General features: G+C 38.4%; 1 protein-coding gene across 8 annotated transcripts in view; it reads left to right on the top strand.

Moving 5' to 3' along the window:
* CCDC171 (coiled-coil domain containing 171) overlaps nucleotides 1–20,175 on the top strand; it is a 359,296-nt gene that overhangs the window by 55,240 nt on the left and 283,881 nt on the right. For 7 of the 8 annotated variants that reach the window (XM_029203357.1, XM_029203362.1, XM_029203360.1 and 4 more), the window contains one exon: nucleotides 13,273–13,419. The exons of the other annotated variant lie outside the window; for it this stretch is intronic. In XM_029203357.1, coding sequence (XP_029059190.1) covers nucleotides 13,273–13,419 — 147 coding nt within the window. The remainder of the gene's footprint in view (nucleotides 1–13,272; nucleotides 13,420–20,175) is intronic. 8 annotated transcript variants of the gene reach the window in all.

Here is a 20,175-nt window from a genome sequence, read left to right as displayed (position 1 = left end):
TCAAGCAATTCAGCTTTTTCTTGTAATGTCATGATTTTTCTTTGCTTCTTGGGACCACTTCCAGCATCACTAGTGGTCCTTCATCGGGGTCCCATGTTGTTATTCAAGGTTTACTAAACACAATGCACTAAACACAATGAAAAAGTGGGAACCGAGAGAGAGAGATTACTTTTTGCTGTGATATGAAGTTTACTGGAGAGATGAACTGCTCACGTGGAGATGAGTAGCATGTGCAGTTTAAGCAGATACTTGCAACACTTGAGCAATGCCATAGGAGGTGGCTGCCAAACTATTACAGTAGTACACTATGGACTACGGTTAATTTTATGCAGTTATGATTTAATACTGCATGTTTATGTTTGTTTACATTTCTTTCGGCTGTGAATGAGCCCATGTAGTCTGTGTTTGTGTGCATAAGTTTTGATAAATTTTAATGTTTTATAATAGATTTATATATATATATATATATATATTTTTTTTTTTTTTTTGCGGTACGCGGGCCTCTCACTGTTGTGGCCTGTCCCGTGGCGGAGCACAGGCTCTGGACGCACAGGCTCAGCGGCCATGGCTCACGGGCCCAGCCGCTCCGCGGCATGTGGGATCTTCCCGGACTGGGGCACGAACCCGTGTCCCCTGCATAGGCAGGCGGACTCTCAACCACTGCGCCACCAGGGAAGCCCTAGATTTATATATTTTTTTATGGTAGTAAATGATAAAATAGATTAGAATCTACATATTTTATGCATTCTTGACATACATTTTTCTTATTTTTTTGATATTTCTAGGCTATGCAGTTTGTCTGCGAGTTTTTTCAACTTGTCACAAATCTCCAAAAAATTATCGAATGTGTTTATTGAAAAAAAATCTACGTATAAATGGACCCATGCAGTTCAAACACATACCCATGTTGTTCAGGGGTCAACTGTGTATATAATATATATATATATATGTAGATATCTGTATACTTTTATACTATATTTTATTTATTTATCCATTGATGGACATTAAGGTTATTTCCATGTCTTGGCTGTTGTATTGAGGTTGTTGATTTTCAAGGCCACCAGGAGTTGGGGGAAGGAAGTGTGGAATTAGGGCGAGTTTAAATGCTACAAAGCTTGCTATTCTTACTGAGATTCAGCTGATTTTCTTGAATAAATGCTTCTTAGATTATTGCAAGCCTTTGGTTAATTTTCAGTTATGAAAAATTTGATTTTGACAATTTTTGCCAGTGTTCCTGTTACTTTAATGGAGGAAAGAATTATTGGTGGTCCTTACTCTGCCTTTCTGGAACTTACTTATGTTCTCTGAAGATATTCTGAAGTTTTCTTCTCTTTGTATATACTCCTCTCAGGGAATGTTTTTGCCCTCCCCATCTGATTTAGATTCCATCTTTCATGTTGGGGAATTTTTTCAAGTACCGTGTTTTCTTATGTTTAAGAGTGAGGGACTGAAAAACTTATTAGAAGTTTTTGAGTGTTGGGTTAGCTCTTTCAACCATGATCTTCGCTCTAGGGTTATCTGGTGGATATTTGAAAGAGATAGATAAAATCCTACCTTTCCCAAATAACTTAAGAAGATGTAGGAAGTAGAAAACTTGATTGAGTCATTGTCAAAATTCCAGGCTCATACTGCTTCACCAATGAACAGAAAGAAACATTCAAGGAGCAAATAATTTCAGTCTTACATAAACTCTGCCAGAGAATGAAAAGAAAACTTGATAACATACCAAACTAATAATCTTGATACTAAACTGACAAGGATACAAGGAAAGATAATTATAGCCAATCTCACTCATGAATATAGGTGCAAAAATATTATACAGATTTTTAGCCAACTGAATGTAGCAAAATGGAAAAAAGGTATAATCTAAAAAGCCTTTATACAAGAAATGCCAACTAAATCTAACGTTAGAAAACCAATCAAGGTAATTTTAATTAATGTAATCTGTTAACTTTATTATGTAATATAAGTTTCTTGGGTATGTGAATAGAATTCCTAAAAACTACACTACACTGAGGAAAACAGTTTTTTTAGTAAAAACTATGTAGGTGTGTTTATATCCATATGTAATAATGTATAGTAATTATCACATAATATTAGTGACTACTTGACCTCTGCATTAAAACTGTGATTTTTAGGTCAGAATTTCATCTACATCTTGAAAGACTTATTTGAAAGCTGTTTGTTAAGTAATATTTAATATAAGTCAAGTATCACAAAGTAAAAGCCCTAACTGATCGGCCATTCATTTTCCAGTTCTTTTTTATAGGATTAAATTCAAACTCACATGAAACCATGGGCATACATTAGTGTAGTATTTGGAATGATTGTTTTCTTTCTATACTATTTATCAATAGAATGGGAATCACAAGTCATCTTTTCTTATAAATAAATCTTGTGAGACTTCCTGAATACTTTAATTTCTTTTACTTGATTTAATAAATATTGTTTGAAATAATTGCCATCAACTAGGAGATAAGTATTTTTGGTTATAGACTTTGTTTTTATTTCAAATTATTTGTGTTACTTTGTGATTGGCCTTGTAAATTGCTATTTATTCATTTTAATGTGTACACAGTAGTCTAAGTGAATGGTTGAAAGTTGGAGATTATGTATTTGTAAATCAAGAAGGCATGTATTTTAACAGTGGTTTTGAATTAATACTATTGATTGCTTGAAGGAGGAGGTCCTATCATATAGAATAACAGTGGTATCTTATACTTGTGTAGTGCTTAATGGTCTTAAACGTGCTTTCATATATGAAGGTACTCTTATGATGTAATCAGATTACCTAAGGCTGTTCATCATACCATTTGCTTCTGAATCCAGAGTGTTATGACAAAAACGGTGAGTGCTGTCTGTTGGTTGTAGGCAATGTTGGCACACTCGTGCTATGCTACGTAGCTTTTGTTCTTATCTATGATCGTTTAAAGATTGAAAACATGTAAATTGATGAACTTCTATTAAGGAGTTTCCATTACCTGCAGAAAATAATTCTTAAGAGTTCATGTGTACTTGGCTATAGAGTAGTAATTATAAATGAGGGGATGTGGAGAGAAGGAATTAAAGTAAATTTTGTTCTTCATCCTTTGACTGTGGACTATACTGCTGGTTACTTTCCAGACTAGAATCTTTTATAGAGAATTATATTTGGTGCTTGCAACATTCTCACTCAGATTCTGATGACACCTTTTGAGTGGCTAGGAATACCTGTATGCATTAAATATATGTTTGTATGTTCCTGAGTAAGATTATGCTGGTGAGGGGAAGGTGGGAAAAAGGGCTTTGTCAAAGACCTTAAGTAGGAAAGATGAATCTAGATTAGTTACTGTGGAAAATATCTTTGATATGTGTGTTAACTTTATATTTGAACTTCCATAAAATTCAACTCTGATTTCTGAGTTTAGTTGGAAAAGAAGATCGAGAGATTTAAGTAGAACTACCTGATGTTATTTTTCTTTCAGTAGTACAGCAAAGATTTATAAACTTGAACACTGAAGAGAAAATGAAATACAGCCATCTAGTGGCTACAACTTAAAAAGCTCTAAGCATAGTTAAAGTACCGTGAGCTCACATAAAAATCTCTCAAGAGCCATTATTAGGCATTCAAGCTAATCATTCCTTATCACACAAAGGAGCAATACACATTTGTATTACTAAACATTTTAGTCAAATTTTAATAAGAAGGGAAAACCTAATATATGTCAGTTGAACTATAACATTATGTAAATACCCTCAGAGGTCATTTGAACTAGAGTAAAATTATAGTAAGCTATCTACATTTTCAGTTGTAATATGTATTAATCAGATTTTTTCAACATCTTTATTGGAGTATAATTGCTTTACAATGTTGTGTTAGTTTCTGCTGTATAACAAAGTGAATCAGCTATATGTAAACATATATCCCCATATCCCCTCCCTCTAGCATCTCCCTCCCACCCTCCCTATCCCACCCTTCTAGGGGGTCACCAAGCACCTAGCTGATCTCTCTGTGCTATGCAGCTGCTTCCCACTAGCTATTTTACATTTGGTAGTGTATATATGTCCATGCCACTCTCTCACTTCGTCCCAGCTTACCCATGCCCCTCCCCGTGTCCTCAAGTCCATTCTGCACGTCTGCATCTTTATTTCTGACCTGCCCCTAGGTTTATCAGAACCGTATTTTTTTTTCTTAGATTCCATATATATCTGTCAGCATACAGTATTTGTTTTTCTCTTTCTGACATACTTCACTCTGTTTGACGGACTCTAGGTCCATCCAACTCACTACAAATAACTCCATTTCATTTCTTTTTATGGCTGAGTAATATTCCACTGTATATATGTGCCACATCTTTTTTTTTTTTTTTTTTTTTTGCGGTACGCGGGCCTCTCACTGCTGTGGCCTCTCCTGTTGCGGAGCACAGGCTCTGGACGTGCAGGCCCAGAGGCCGTGGCTCACGGGCCCAGCCACTCTGCGGCATGTGGGCTCTTCCCGGACCGGGGCACAAACCGTGTCCCCTGCATCAGCAGGTGGACTCTCAACCACTGCGCCACCAGGGAAGCCCCACATCTTCTTTATCCATTCATCTGTCGATGGGCACTTAGGTTACTTCCATGTCCTGGCTACTGTAAATAGAGCTACAATGAACCCTGGGGTGCATGACGCTTTTTGAATTATGGTTTTCTCAGGGTATATGCCCAATAGTGGGATTGCTGGGTCCTATGGCAGTTCTATTTTGAGTTTTTTAAGAAACCTCCATACTGTTCTCCTTAGTGGCTGTATCAATTTACATTCCCACCAACAGTGCAAGAGGGTTCTATTTTCTGCACACCTTCTCCAGCATTCATTGTTCGTAGATTTTCTGATGATGGCTCCTCTGACTGGTGTGAGATGATACCTCATTGTAGTTTTGATTTGCATTTCTCTAATGATTAGTGATGTTGAGCATCCTTTCATGTGTTTGTTGGCAACCTGTATATCTTGTTTGGAGAAATGTCTGTTTAGGTCTTCTGCCCATTTTTTGATTAGGTTGTTCGTTTTTTTTTTTTTTTAACATCTTTATTGGAGTATAATTGCTTTGCGATGTTGTGTTAGTTTCTGCTTTATAACAAAGTGAATCAGCTATACATATACATATATCCCCATATCTCCTCCCTGTTGTGTCTGCCTCCCAGCCTCCCTGTCCCACCCCTCTAGGTGGTCACAAAGCACCAAGCTGATCTCCCTGTGCTATGCGGCTGCTTCCCACTAGCTATCTATTTTACATTTGGCGGTGTATATATGTCCATGCCACTCTCTCACTTTGTCTCAGCTTCCCCTTCCCCGTGTCCTCAAGTCCATTCTCTAGTAGGTTGGTGTCTTTTTTTTTTTTTTTAACATCTTTATTGGGGTATAATTGCTTTACAATGGTGTGTTAGTTTCTGCTTAATAGCAAAGTGAATCAGTTATACATATACATATGTTCCCATATCTCTTCCCTCTTGTGTCTCCCTCCCTCCCACCCTCCCTATCCCACCCCTCCAGGCGGTCACAAAGCACCGAGCCGATATCCCTGTGCTATGCGGCTGCTTCCCACTACCTATCTACCTTACGTTTGGTAGTGTATATATGTCCATGCCTCTCTCTCGCCCTGTCACAGCTCACCCTTCCCCCTCCCCATATCCTCAAGTCTGTTCTCCAGTAGGTCTGTGTCTTTATTCCTGTCTTACCCCTAGGTTCTTCATGACATTTTTTTTTCTTAAATTCCATATATATGTGTTAGCATACGGTATTTGTCTTTTTCTTTCTGACTTACTTCACTCTGTATGACAGACTCTAGGTCTATCCACCTCATTACAAATAGCTCAATTTCGTTTCTTTTTATGGCTGAGTAATATTCCATTGTATATGTGTGCCACATCTTCTTTATCCATTCATCCGATGATGGGCACTTAGGTTGTTGATTCCATCTCCTGGCTATTGTAAATAGAGCTGCAATGAACATTTTGGTACATGACTCTTTATGAATTATGGTTTTCTCAGGGTATATGCCCAGTAGTGGGATTGCTGAGTCGTATGGTAGCTCTATTTGTAGTTTTTTAAGGAACCTCCATACTGTTCTCCATAGTGGCTGTACCAATTCACATTCCCACCAGCAGTGCAAGAGTGTTCCCTTTTCTCCACACCATCTCCAGCATTTATTGTTTCTAGATTTTTTGATGATGGCCATTCTGACTGGTGTGAGATGATATCTCTTTGTAGTTTTGATTTGCATTTCTCTAATGATTAATGATGTTGAGCATTCTTTCATGTGTTTGTTGGCAATCTGTATATTTTCTTTGGAGAAATGTCTGTTTAGGTCTTCTGCCCATTTTTGGATTGGGTTATTTGTTTTTTTGTTATTGAGCAGCATGATTTGGAGATTAATCCTTTGTCAGTTGCTTCATTTGCAAATATTTTCTCCCATTCTGAGGGTTGTCTTTTGGTCTTGTTTATGGTTTCCTTTGCTGTGCAAAAGCTTTTAAGTTTCATTTAGTCCCATTTGTTTCTTTTTGTATTTATTTCCATTTCTCTAGGAGGTGGGTCAAAAAGGATCTTGCTGTGATTTATGTCATAGTGTTCTGCCTATGTTTTCCTTTAAGGGTTTTATAATGTCTGGCCTTACATTTAGGTCTTTAATCCATTTTGAGTTTATTTTTGTGTATGGTGTTAGGGAGTGTTCTAATTTCATTCTTTCACATGTAGCTGTCCAGTTTTCCCAGCACCACTTATTGAAGAGGCTGTCTTTTCTCCATTATATACTTTTGCCTCCTTTATCAAAATTAAGGTGACCATATGTGCATGGGTTTATCTCTGGGCATTCTATCCTGTTCCATTGGTCTATATTTCTGTTTTTGTGCCAGTACCATACTGTCTTGATTACTGTAGCTTTGTAGTATAGTCTGAAGTCAGGGAGCCTGATTCCTCCAGTTCTGTTCTTCCTTCTCAGGATTTCTTTGGCTATTTGGGGTCTTTTGTGTTTCCATACAAATTGTGAAATTTTTTGTTCTAGTTCTGTGAAAAATGCCATTGGTAGTTTGGTACGGATTGCACTGAATCTGTAGATTGCTTTGGGTAGTATAGTCATTTTCACAATGTGGATTCTTCCAATCCAGGAACATGGTATATCTCTCCATCTGTTGGTATCATCTTTAATTTCTTTTATCAGTGTCTTATAGTTTTCTACATATAGGTTTTTTGTCTCCTTAGGTAGGTTTATTCCTAGGTATTTTATTCTTTTTGTTGCAGTGGTAAATGGGAGTGTTTCCTTAATTTCTCTTTCAGATTTTTCATCGTTAGTTTACAGGAATGCAAGAGATTTCTGTGCATTAATTCTGTATCCTGCTACTCTACCAAATTTGCTGGTTAGCTCTAGTAATTTTCTGGTAGCATCTTTAGGATTCTGTATGTATAGTATTATACCATCTGCAAACAGTGACAGTTTTACTTCTTCTTTTCTGATTTGGCTTCCTGTTATTTCTTTTTCTTCTCTGATTGCTGTGGCTTAAACTTGCAAAACTATGTTTAATAAGAGTGGTGAGAGTGGGCAACCTTGTCTTATTCCTGATCTTAGAGGAAATGCTTTCAGTTTTTCACCATTGAGGACGATGTTGGCTGTGGGTTTGTCATATATGGCCTTTGTTATGTTGAGGTAGGTTCCCTCTATGCCTACTTTCTGGAGAGTTTTTATCATAAATAGGTGTTGAATTTTGTCAAAAGCTTTTTCTGCATCTATTGAGATTATCATACGGTTTTTCTCCTTCAGTTTGTTAATATGGTGTATCACATTGAATGATTTGCATATATTGAAGAATCCTTGCATTCCTGGGATAAACCCCATTGATCATGGTGTGTGATCCTGTTAATGTGCTGCTGGATTCTGTTTCCTGGTATTTTGCTCAGGATTTTTGCATCTATGTTCATCAGTGTTACTGGCCTGTAGTTTTCTCTTTTCGTGACATCTTTGTCTGGTTTTGGTATCAGGATGCTGGTGGCTTCGTAGATGAGTTTGGGAGTGCTCCTTCCTCTGCTATATTTTGGAAGAGTTTGAGAAGGATGGGTGTTAGCTCTTCTCTCAATGTTTGATAGAATTCACCTGTGAAGCCATCTGGTCCTGGACTCTTGTTTGTTGGAAGATTTTTAATCACAGTTTCAATTTTAGTACTTGTGATTGGTCTGTTTATATTTTCTATTTCTTCCTGGTTCAATCTTGGAAGGTTGTGACTTTCTAAGAATTTGTGCATTTCTTCCAGGTTGTCCATTTTATTGGCATAGAGTTGCTTGTAGTAATCTCTCATGATCCTTTGTATTTCTGCAGTGTCAGTTGTTACTTCTCCTTCTTCATTTCTAATCCTGTTCATTTGAGTGTTCTCCCTTTTTTTCTTGATGAGTCTGGCTAATGGTTTATCAGTTTTGTTTATCTTCTCAACGAACCAGCTTTTAGTTTTCTTGATCTTTGCTATTGTTTTCTTCATTTCTTTTTCATTTATTTCTGATCTTTATGATTTCTTTCCTTCTGCTAACTTTGGGGTTTTTTGTTCTTCTTTCTCTAATATCTTTAGGTGTAAGGTTAGGTTGTTTATCTGAGGTTTTTCTTGTTGCTTGAGGTAGGATTGTATTGCTATAAACTTCCCTCTTAAAACTGCTTTTGCTGCATCCCATAGGCTTTTGGTCATCATGTTTTCATTTCATTTGTGTCTAGGTATTTTTTGATTTCCTCTTTGATTTCTTCAGTAATCTCTTGGTTTTTTAGGAGCATAGTTTTTATCCTCCATGTGTTTGTATTTTTTAGTTTTTTTTTTCCCGTAATTGATATGTAGTCTCATAGCTTTGTGGTCAGAAAAGATACTTGATACGATTTCAGTTTTCTCAAATTTACCAAGGCTTGATTTGTCACCCAGGTTATGGTCTATCCTGGAGAATGTTCCATGAGCACTTGAGAAGAAAATGTATTCTGTTGTTTTGGATGGAATGTTCTATAAATATCAGTTAAGTCTGTCTTGTGTAATGTGTCATTTAAAGCTTGTGTTTCCTTATTTATTTTCATTTCGGATGATCTGTCCATTGGTGAAAGTGGGGTGTTAAAGTCCCCTACTATTCTTGTGTTACTGTCTATTTCCCCTTTTATGGCTGTTAGCATTTGCCTTATGTATTGAGATGCTCCTATGTTGGGGGCATAAATGTTTACAATTGTTATATCTTTTTCTCAGATTGATTCCTTGATCATTATGTATTGTCCTTCTTTGTCTCTTGTAATAGTCTTTATTTTAAAGTCTATTTTGTCTGATAAGAGAACTGCTACTCCAGCTTTTTTAAAAAATGTATGTATTTATTTATTTATTTTTGGCTGTGTTGGGTCTTTGTTTCTGTGCGAGGGCTTTCTCCAGCTGAGGCGAGAGGGGGCCACTCTTCATCGCAGTGCGCTGGCCTCTCACTGTTGCGGCCTCTCCTGTTGTGGAGCACAGGCTCCAGACACGCAGGCTCAGTAGTTGTGTCTCACGGGCCTAGTTGCTCCGTGGCATGTGGGATCTTCCCAGACTGGGGCTCGAACCCAAGTCCCCTGCATTGGCAGGCAGATTCCCAACCACTGAGCCACCAGGGAAACCCCTCCAGCTTTCTTTTGATTTCCATTTTCATGGAATATCTTTTTCCATCCCCTCACTTTCAGTCTGTATGTGTCCCTAGGTCTGAAGTGGGTCTCTGGTAGACAGCATATATACAGGTCTTGTTTTTGTATCCATTCAACCAGTCTGTGTCTTTTGGTTGGAGCAGTTAATCCATTTACATTTAAGGTAATTATTGATATATATGTTCCTATTACCATTTTCTTAATTGTTTTGGGTTTCTTTTTGTAGGTCTTTTCCTTCTCTTGTGTTTCCTGCCTAGAGAAGTTCCTTTTGCATTTGTTTTGAAGCTGGTTTGGTGGTGCTGAATTCTCTTAACTTTTACCTGTCAGTAAAGGTTTCTCCATCAAATCTGAATGAGATCCTTGCTGGGTAGAGTAATCTTGGTTGTAGATTTTTCCCTTTCATCACTTTAAATATGTCCTGCCACTCCCTTCTGACTTGCAGAGTTTCTGCTGAAAGATCAGCTGTTAACCTTTTGGGGATACCATTGTATGTTACTTGTTGCTTTTCCTTTGCTGCTTTTAATATTTTTTCTATGTATTTAATTTTTGATAGTTTGATTAATATGTGTCTTGGCGTGTTTCTCCTTGGATTTATGTTGTATGGGAGTCTCTGCGCTTCCTGGATCTGATTGACTCTTTCCTTTTGCATGTAAGGGAAGTTTTCAAGTATAATCTCTTCATATATTTTCTCAGTCCCTTTTTTTTTCTCTTCTTCCTCTGGGATCCCTATAATTCGAATGTTGGTAAGTTTAATGTTGTCTCAGTGCTCTCTGAGACTGTCCTCAATTCTTTTCATTTTTTTCCTTTATTCTGCTCTGTGGTAGTTATTTCCATCATTTTACCTTCCAGGTCACTTATCTGTTCTTCTGCCTCAGTTATTCTGCTACTGCTTCCTTCTAGAGAATTTTTAATTTATTGTGTTATTTATCTTTGTTTTTTTGCTCTTTAGTTCTTCTAGGTCCTTGTTAAATGTTTCTTCTGTTTTCTCCCATCTATTTCCAAGATTTTGTATCATCTTTACTATCATTACTCTGAATTCTATTTCAGGTAGACTGCCTATTTCCTCTTCATTTGTTTGGTCTGGTGTTTTTTTACCTTGCTCCTTCATCTGCTGCATATTTCTCTGTTTTCTTATTTTGTTTACTTACTGTGTTTTGGGTCTCCTTTTCGCAGGCTGCTGGCTCGTAGTTCCCTTGTTTTTGGTGTCTGTCCCCAGTGGATGAGGTTGGTTGAGTTGCTTGTGTAGGCTTCCTGGTGGAGGGGACTGGTGCCTGTGTTCTTGTGGTTTGGGCTGGATCTTTTCTTTCTGGTGGGCAGGGCCGCATCTAGTGGTGTGTTTTGGGGTGTCTGTGACCTTATTATGATTTTAGGCAGCCTCTCTGCTAATGGGTGGGGTTGTGTTCCTGTCTTGCTAGTTGTTTGGCATGGGGCGTCCAGCACTGGAGCTTGCTTGCTGTTGGGTGGAGCTGTGTCTTAGTGTTGAGACTGAGATCTCTGGGAGAGCTGTAATCAATTTATATTACGTGGGGCTGGGAGGTCTGTGGTGGTCCAGTGTCCTGAACTCGGCTCTCCCACCTCGGAGGCTCAGGCCTGACACCGGGCTGGAGCACCATGACTCTGTCAGCCACACGGCTCAGAAGAAAAGGGAGAAAAAAAGAAAGAAAAAAAAATATTAACATAAAAAGAAAAATAATAAAAAAAGAAGATAGTAACCAAACCAATAAACAAATCCACCAATGATAACAAGTGCTAAAAACTAAACTAAGATAAACATGAAAATCAGTAACAAATCAGTCGCAGACAGCAAACGCCAAGTCTCCAGTTGCTCTCAGAATCCGCTGCCTCAATTTTGGGACGATTTGTCTATTCAGGTGTTCCACAGATGCAGGGTCCATCAAGTTGATTGTGGAGATTTAATCCGCTGCTCCTGAGGCTGCATGGAGAAACTTCCTTTTCTCTTCTTTGTCCGCACAGCTCCTGGGGTTCTGCTTTGGCCCCGCCTCTGCGTGTAGGTCTCTGTCAGTCACCTGTTCCCACCCAGACAGGAGGGGGTTTAAGCAGCAGCTGATTAGGGGGCTCTGGCTCACTCAAGCCGTGGGGAGGGAGGGGACAGTAGTCAGAATTGGAATGTGGGGCAAGCCTGTGGTGGCAGAAGCCGGCGTGACATTGCAACAGCCTGAGGTGTGCTGTGTGTTCTCCCGGGGAAGTTGTCCCTGGATCACGGGACCCTGGCAGTGGCGGTCTGCATAGCCTCCATGGGTGGGTTGTGTGTGTGTGGATAGTGACCTGTGCTTGCATACAGCATTCTTCATGGCTGCGTTAGCGTTTCATGCCCGTCTCTGGGGTCCGAGCTGATAGCCATGGCTCACGCCTGTCTCTGGAGCTTGTTTAGGCGGTGCTCTGCCTCCTGTGGGCAAATGGGGATGAATCCCCTCTCCTTGCACACCCCGAAACAAGGGTCTCTTGCCTCTTCGGCAGGTCCAGACTTCTTCTTCCCATACTTCTTCCCAGACTCCCTCCTGGCTAGCTGTGGCACCCTCAGGCTGTCTTCATACAGCCAACCCCAGTCCTCTCCCTGGGATCTGACCTCCAAAGCCCAAGCCTCAGCTCCCAGCCCCCACCCGCCCGACGGGTGAGCCAATAAGCCTCTCAGGCTGGTGAGTGCTGGTCGGCCCTGATCCTCTGTCAGGGAATCTCTCTGCTTTGCCCGCTGCACCCCTGTTGCTGTGCTTTCCTCCGTGGCTCTGAAGTTCCCCCCACACCCCGCCGTCTCCACCAGTGAAGGGGCTTCCTAGTGTGTGGAAACTTTTCCTCCTTCTCAGCTCCCTCCCAGAGGTGCAGGTCCTGTCCCTATTCTTTTGTCTCTGTTTTTTCTTTTTTTCTTTTGCCCTACCCAGGTACATGGGGAGTTTCTTGCCTTTTGGGAGGTCTGAGGTCTTCTGCCAGCATTCAGTAGGTGTTCTGTAGGAGCTGTTCCATATGTAGATTTTTTTTTTCCTTTTTATTAATTTATTTAATGTATTTATTTTTGGCTGCACTGGGTCTTCATTGTACGCATGGGCTTTCTCTAGTTGTGGTGAGCAGGGGCCACTCCTCGTTGCTTTGTGCAGCCTTCTTATTGTGGTGGCTTCTCTTATTGCAGAGAACGGTCTCTAGGTGCACGGGTTTCAGTAGTCGTGGCATGCAGGCTAGCTAGTAGTGGCACGTGAGCTCTAGAGCACAGGCTCAGTAGTTGTGGCGCACGGGCATAGTTGCTTCACGGCATGTGGGATCTTCTTCCTGGACCCAGGCTCGAACCCATGTCCCCTGCATTGGCAGGCGGATTCCCAACCACTGCACCATCAGGGAAGCCCTAGATGTATTTTTGATGTATTTGTGGGGAGGAAGGTGGTCTTCACGTCTTACTCCTCCGCCATCTTGAAGGTCCTTCCCTTATTTAGATTTTTTAAGTTGTAAAACTCCAGTAGCACTTTTTAAACACATGTATATTCTGAAACATCGCTAGAGAATATCTTGGCCTCTCTTGCTTAATCTATTATTATGGTTGAAGTACAGGTTTAGTTGCTTACAGTATTTTATAGAATAAATTTTAGTCATTGTTGGCTTATAAACTTTATTGATGCAAAAATGAACTATTTTCTAGGAGCAAGATAATGCTTTACAAAATATGCACGAGAAAGTAGAAAAATTAGAAGCCGAACACATGGAGTGCTCTGACCTTTTACGTCGACAGACAAGTGAATTCGAATTTAGCACTCAGCGAGAGGAACGTCTTAGAAAAGAGTTTGAGGTATATTTTCTCATTCTTTTATAGCACATATATGATGGCTAGTTAGTAATTTAAGGACAAAGTTTTACTCTGTAATAAAATATAATTTTTTGACATTTATATATATTGAATATTGGCTTCCTTGAAAACTTTTGTATTTGAGTAAATTATATCTTGCTCCGAATTAAAAAAAAAACGATTCATTTTTAATAATTAATTGTCCTGGAATATTTGGAAAGTTTGAAGGTAATTGTTTATATTACAAGTTTGAGGAAGCAACACAAGAAAAGATATTAAATTCTAATTTTGTAGTTTGAATGCTGTGTACTAGCTACATAGTTTTGTGGAGTGCTTTTCAGGTTAGACTTTATTTATTTTTTTATAAATTTATTTTTATTTATATTACTTATTTTTGGCTATGTTGGGTCTTCATTGCTGCATGCGGGCTTTCTCTAGTTGTGGCGAGTGGGGGCTACTCTTCGTTGCATTGCACGGGCTTCTCATTGTGGTGGCTTCTCTTGTTGTGGAGTACAGGCTCTGGGCACGTGAGCTTCAGTAGTTGTGGCATGCGGGCTCAGTAGTTGTGGCTTGCGACCTCTAGAGTGCAGGCTCAGTAGTTGTTGTGCATGGGCTTAGTTGCTCTGCAGCAAGTGGGAACTTCCTGGACCAGAGCTTGAACCTGTGTCCCCTGCATTGGCAGGAAGATTCTTAACCACTGTGCCATGAGGGAAGTCCCCAGGTTAGACTTTAAATGGGAAAGGAGCATTAGTTTACAAATGAAAAAATATGATTTTTGTGAGTAAATGATACTGATAACCACTTTAATCTTGAGAGATAGCTAATTTATTTGTTAATTTTTAAAAAAAATTTTCTTTTGCTTTGTGGGGAATTAAGTATTTCAATAGATAAAGAAGTTTGTCTTAAACATAATTTATAATTCTTATAAAGTAAATAAACATTTATAAAGAGTATTTAATGATAAAATGCTGGAGGTACTCTCATTAAACTCACTTCTGTCAGTTAACAATGTGCTGAGAATTTTAGCCAAAGAAATATATAAAAGCAAGAACAGTGATAAAAAATTATAATTTTTGGAAAGAAGGGGGGTATGATTCTGATTATTTTCAGATGGTATGCTAATAACCCTAAGTGGTCAAGAAAATCATCTTTGAAATTATTGACACTAGTAAGAACATTCAATAAGGAGGTCAAGAAGAAAATAATATATAGCAGTTATGTTTACACTCTAATATACCAGTAATAATCAGAGAATAAGATACTAAAAAAGTTTTTGTCACCATAGTGACAAAAACAGGAATACAGTTAACAACAAATACATTAAAAATTATGAAATTTAACTGAGAGTCTTAAAAGAAAATGATGAGACATTTTGGGAACCCTTAACAGTGTAAAGTTATGAATCCTCCCTAGATTATATTATGGGTTAAAGCAGTTCCAATCAAAGATTGAGTGGAATTATCTTGGGAAGACAGATTCTAAAGTTCATCCACATGAGGATCTATAAAACATTTTGGTAAGAGTAATGAGTGGGTACTTACTATACCAGAAGTTAGTACAGATTATAAAACTTCAGTAATATATCAATTGTGTTTTTTTGGTTGTATGCAACAGAAACTGACTTTGGTTAACATAAATAGAGAATTCAGTGGAAGAATATGGGAATCATATCCACAGAATCACAAGGAATGTTGGGGAATCAGCTTAGAAATCATATGAGTCCCAGAGCATCTCCAGAGTTCTTGGTAGCAGAAATGATGGATGAAGCGGAGGTGAATTGGTACCGATAGTTTTTATTCTTTTTGTAACTTTGGTCAGGATTCTAATCTGGAAGAGAACATTTGATTGAAAGAGGTAATTTGCCCCAAGTAAATTCCTCTAATTATGCTAAAATTAAAGTCCCCCAAATAAATTCTTATATAGAAATTAGGGTGCTGGTAAAAAGAGAAGGGGAAAGATTGTTGAGTGGCCAAAAAGTACAATACCTCTAAGACCAGACTTTCAGTGTCAGAATTGAAAGGTCAGTAGTAGACTTGTAGAGTATATCATTTTAAATCAGTAAGGATAGGAAAAATTATTCAGTGAATCATGTTGAAATGATTGGTTAACTATTTGGGACAAAATAAAATTAGATTCCTATCTTACATTATATTCTAAAATAAATTCCAGTTGGATTAAAAAGAGTGAAATATTAAAAACAATGATAAAATAAGAAGAAAATGTAGTTTAATTTTTTCTGCTCTCTGAGTCATTATGACTTACTACTAATCATAAAAACCAAGGAACAAAATATTTAGGAATGGATTTATAGCTTTGACTAGGAGAGATTAAAGTCATATGTAAGTAAAATCCCCACTTTGAATAAAAAGACAACCAAATGAGAAAAATATGTACAGCAAAGGGTAAATATATTTCTGTCTCTCTGAATCCCCTACTATTTGATAAGAGAAAGGAGAAGGTCTTTATGAAAAAATCTATTAAGTAAATCAAAGAAGATATGAAAGAATAATTTCAGATGCATAACAAACATAGGAAAAATGCTCCACCTCACCATAATGTAAGAAAGACAGTAACACTCAAAATAATAAGATTAAAGAAAATGATAGTACCCAGCACTGGTGATGGTGGGTGTGTAAATTTTTAAAACCTTGAAGGAATTCTGTTTGGCTGCTTTATAGGGTCTGTTCTCAGAAAATTATCGTGTTCTTCTGGGACTCTCTCCTGTTCCATCTCCTCATTGCTTTCTAGGCATATGGCATAGCTGTCACCTGGGGACTTTTTCATTATCCTCTGTTGCATCTTCAGTTTCTTAGGTCTCTTGCCTTCTTCACTTCGTTGGAGTACATAGACTAGTAGCTTCTAAAGAAAGGGTGTATGGGAGCTAAGTTTTATTTGATCTTGCTTATCTGAACATGATTTTTTTAATCAATAAAGTATTAAAGTATATAGAATTTGGCTGAATATAGAATTTTAGGATGGAATTCTTTCTTTCAGAATTTAAAGGCCTTGCCTCCCTCGTTCCCAGTCTCTTCTGTTGCTGTTGAGAGGCCTGATGTTATTCTTGTTTGTGTTCCCTTGTGGTGACCCTTTTCTCACTCTTCCTCTCTGAAAGTCTTCCTGTTTCTCTATTTTTTTTTTTTTTCCTGCGGTACGCGGGCCTCTCACTGTTGTGGCCTCTCCCGTTGTGGAGCACAGGCTCTGGACGCGCAGGCTCAGCAGCCATGGCTCACGGGCCCAGCCGCTCCGCGGTATGTGGGATCTTCCCGGACCGGGGCACGAACCCGTGTCCCCTGCATCGGCAGGCGGACTCTCAACCACTGCGCCACCAGGGAAGCCCTCTTTTTTTTTTTAAGACTTTTTTTCTTCCAGTTAGTGAGATATAATCGACATACAGCGCTGTATAAGCTTAAGGTATAGAGCATAATTATTGATTTACATACATCATGCAGTGATTATGAAAATAAGTTTGGTGAACGTCTATCATCTCATATAGATAAAAAATAAAAGAAACAGAAAAAAACAGTTTTTTCTTATGATGAGAACTCTTAGGAATAACTCTTAGCAACTTTCATATATAACATACAGCAGTATTAATTATGTATAACATGTTATACATTACATCCGTAGTACTTATTTATTTTATAACTGGAAGTTTGTACCTTTCACCGCCTTCATCCAGTTACCCCTCCCCTCACCCCTCTGCCTCTGGTAACCATAAATCTGATCCCTTTTTCTATGAGGTTGATTGTTTTTGAAGTATAATTGACCTACAACACTATGTGAGTTCCTATTACACAACATAGTGATTTGATATTTCTATACATTTCAAAATGATCACCGTAAGTCTGGTTATGATTTGTCAACACACAAAAAATATTACCTAGTTACTGGCTATATTCCCTACCCTATACATTTCATACCTGTGACTCATTTATTTTGCAGCTGAGAGTTTGTACCTCTTAATCTCCTTCACCTGTATCTTTCTTCCCCTCCCATGCCCTACCCTCTGACAATCACATGTTTGTTCTCTGTAGCTGTAACTGTTTTTGTTTTGTCATGTTTGTTCATTTGTTTTGCATTTTTAGATTCCACATGTAAGTGAAATCATATAGTATTTGTCTTTCTCTGTCTGACTTATTTCACTTAGGTTAATACCCTCTAGGTCCATCCATGTTGTTGCAAATATCAAGATTTCATTCTTTTTATCGATGAGTAATATTGCATTATATATATATATAAAATGATATATGTATGATATATATATATATATCATATATATATATCTCACATCTTTATCCATTCATCTGTTGGTGGGCACCTAGTTTGCTACCATAGCTTTGCTGTTGTGAATAATGCTGCAGTGAACATAGGGGTGCATATATCTTTTTTTTTTTTTTTTGCGGTACGCGGTCCTCTCACTGCTGTGGCCCCTGCCGTTGCGGGGCACACTGCGCCACCAGGGAAGCCCCATATATCTTTTCTAAGTAGTGTTTTTGTTTTCTTTGGATAAATACCGAAAAGTGGGATTGCTGGATCATATGGTAGTTTTATTTTTTTATTTTTCTATTTTTAATTTTTTGAGGACTCTCCATGCTATTTTCCATAGTGGTTGTACCAGTTTACATTCTCACCCATTGTGCATGAGGGTTCCCTTTTCTTTTTTTTTCACTTTTTTTTAAATAGAAAACTTTAAATATTAAAAAAGGTAGACAGCATAGTACAGTAATGGTACCCATCACCAGCTTCAAAAATTTTTCATTTAGGGCTTCCCTGGTGGCGCAGTGGTTGAGAGTCCGCCTGCCGATGCAGGGGACACGGGTTCGTGCCCCGGTCCGGGAGGATCCCACATGCCGCGGAGCGGCTGGGCGCGTGAGCCATGGCCGCTGAGCCTGCGCGTCCGGAGCCTGTGCCCCGCAACGGGAGAGGCCACAGCAGGGAGAGGCCCGCGTACCGCAGAAAAAAAAAAAAATTCATTTGTGGGTTATCTTGAATCATTCATACCCCTATTCACTTTCCTTCTTCCCATATTATATTAAAACAAATCCCAGGCATCGTATCATTTTAACCATAAATATTTCATTGTGATTTCTAAAAATTAAGGGGCCTTTTATTTAGAACCACGTTATCAATATCAAACTTAAATTAACAGTAATTACTTAACATAATCAAATATCCAGATATTATTTAAATATCATATTGCTACATTTATGGCATAAAAATGTATGTATGATTACAGTTTGTTTGAATCAGAATCCCTAGTAGGTCTACACATTATAATTGGTTGATATGTCTCTTAAGTCTCTCAATCTATAGGTTCTCCACCTATAGCTTTCTTTTTCCCTTGTATTTGTGAAGACACCAAGCTATTTCTGCTGTAGAGTTCCCACTAACTATAAAATTTCAGAACATCAAAGACAAACAATGATTCTTAGTATAGATTTTTTTTGTGTTCAATGTGCAGGGCATTTGGTGGCCATTTTAGTTAGGAGACTCATGATCTTTATTTTGTGTAATTCTCTTGTGTTATTTCTTCATAATTTCCTGCTCAGGGTTTTTTTATTCTCTCTTTCTTGGGTTTTTAATTGTTCAGTTGGTAGGCCAACTGGTTGATGTTTTGCTTTTCTTACCTTTTGTTGTCTTTCTCTTTGTATTTTTGTTGTTGTTGGTTCGTGGGAGATTTACTTGACTTTTCTAATCTTCTAATTGAATATTTTATGTTTTCTTTTTAGTTTCTGAGGGCTCTTGTTCTCTGTACCATTTTTATAGCCTCCTGATCCTATATTATGACTACTGTATTCATTTGTTTATTCAGAAAACCTCGAGAGTGTCAGGCACACTTTTGGGTGTTTGAGGCATAGCAGTGAACAAAACAAAGCCTCTTCCCTCTTGAAATTGACACTCTTGCCAGGGAGAATCACACATGAAACGAAATAGAATTTGATAAGCCCTATGGAGAGGAATAAAGGAGACGAGGGGAGTAATAAATGGTGGGGTGGAATGGTTACCTTCTTGTGTTAGTGGTCAAGGAAACCTGACTTGATAAGATGGCATTTGAGCAGAGACCTGAAGGAAGAAAGGGATTGAGCCATGTGGCTATCTGGAGGAAGAGATTCTAGGTAGAAGGAATAGAAAGTGTAAAGGCCATGAGATGCGAGTGTGCTTGGAAAGTTTGAGAAATAGCAAGTAGGCCATTGTGATTGAAATGGATTGAGCAAGAGAGAGACTAGTAGGGTGTAGAGAATGGTAGGCAGATGTTATAGAGTCTTGAAGGTCTTTTGGAGTTCATTGTAAGAACTTTGGCTTTCTTTCTGAGATGGAAAGCCATTGAAAGGTTTTAAGCAGAGGAGTGACATGTCCCCTCTAATTTGTTTTAAAAGCATCATTCTGTTTACTCCTTTAAAGACAGATTGTAAGAGGCCATTTAGGAAACTATTAAAGTAATTACATGAGAGATTATGGTGCTTTAGACCAAAGTAGTGGTAGAGGAGGTAGTCAGATTTGTATGTGTTTTGGAAGATAGAACCAGTAGGATTTGCAGATTTATTGGACATGGCTTGTGAGAGAAAAAGAAGGAGTAAAAGATAATGCCAAAGATTTTGGCTTGAGCCTTTGGGGGAATGGCACTGTCATTTACTCAACCTGGCCAAGAATGCAAGTGGAGTAAATTCGGGAGAGATGAGGAGTTTGGTTTTAGAGATGTTAAATTTGACATGCCCGTTAGACATCCATGTGGAGATGTTGAGTAGGCAGTTGAATGTA

This window comes from Monodon monoceros, unplaced genomic scaffold (genome assembly GCF_005190385.1).
Source record: "Monodon monoceros isolate NGI ecotype Baffin Bay Population unplaced genomic scaffold, NGI_Narwhal_1 Super_Scaffold_5, whole genome shotgun sequence".
Classification (NCBI taxonomy): Eukaryota; Metazoa; Chordata; class Mammalia; order Artiodactyla; family Monodontidae; genus Monodon; species Monodon monoceros.
This window is presented reverse-complemented; position numbering and strand designations above follow the sequence as displayed.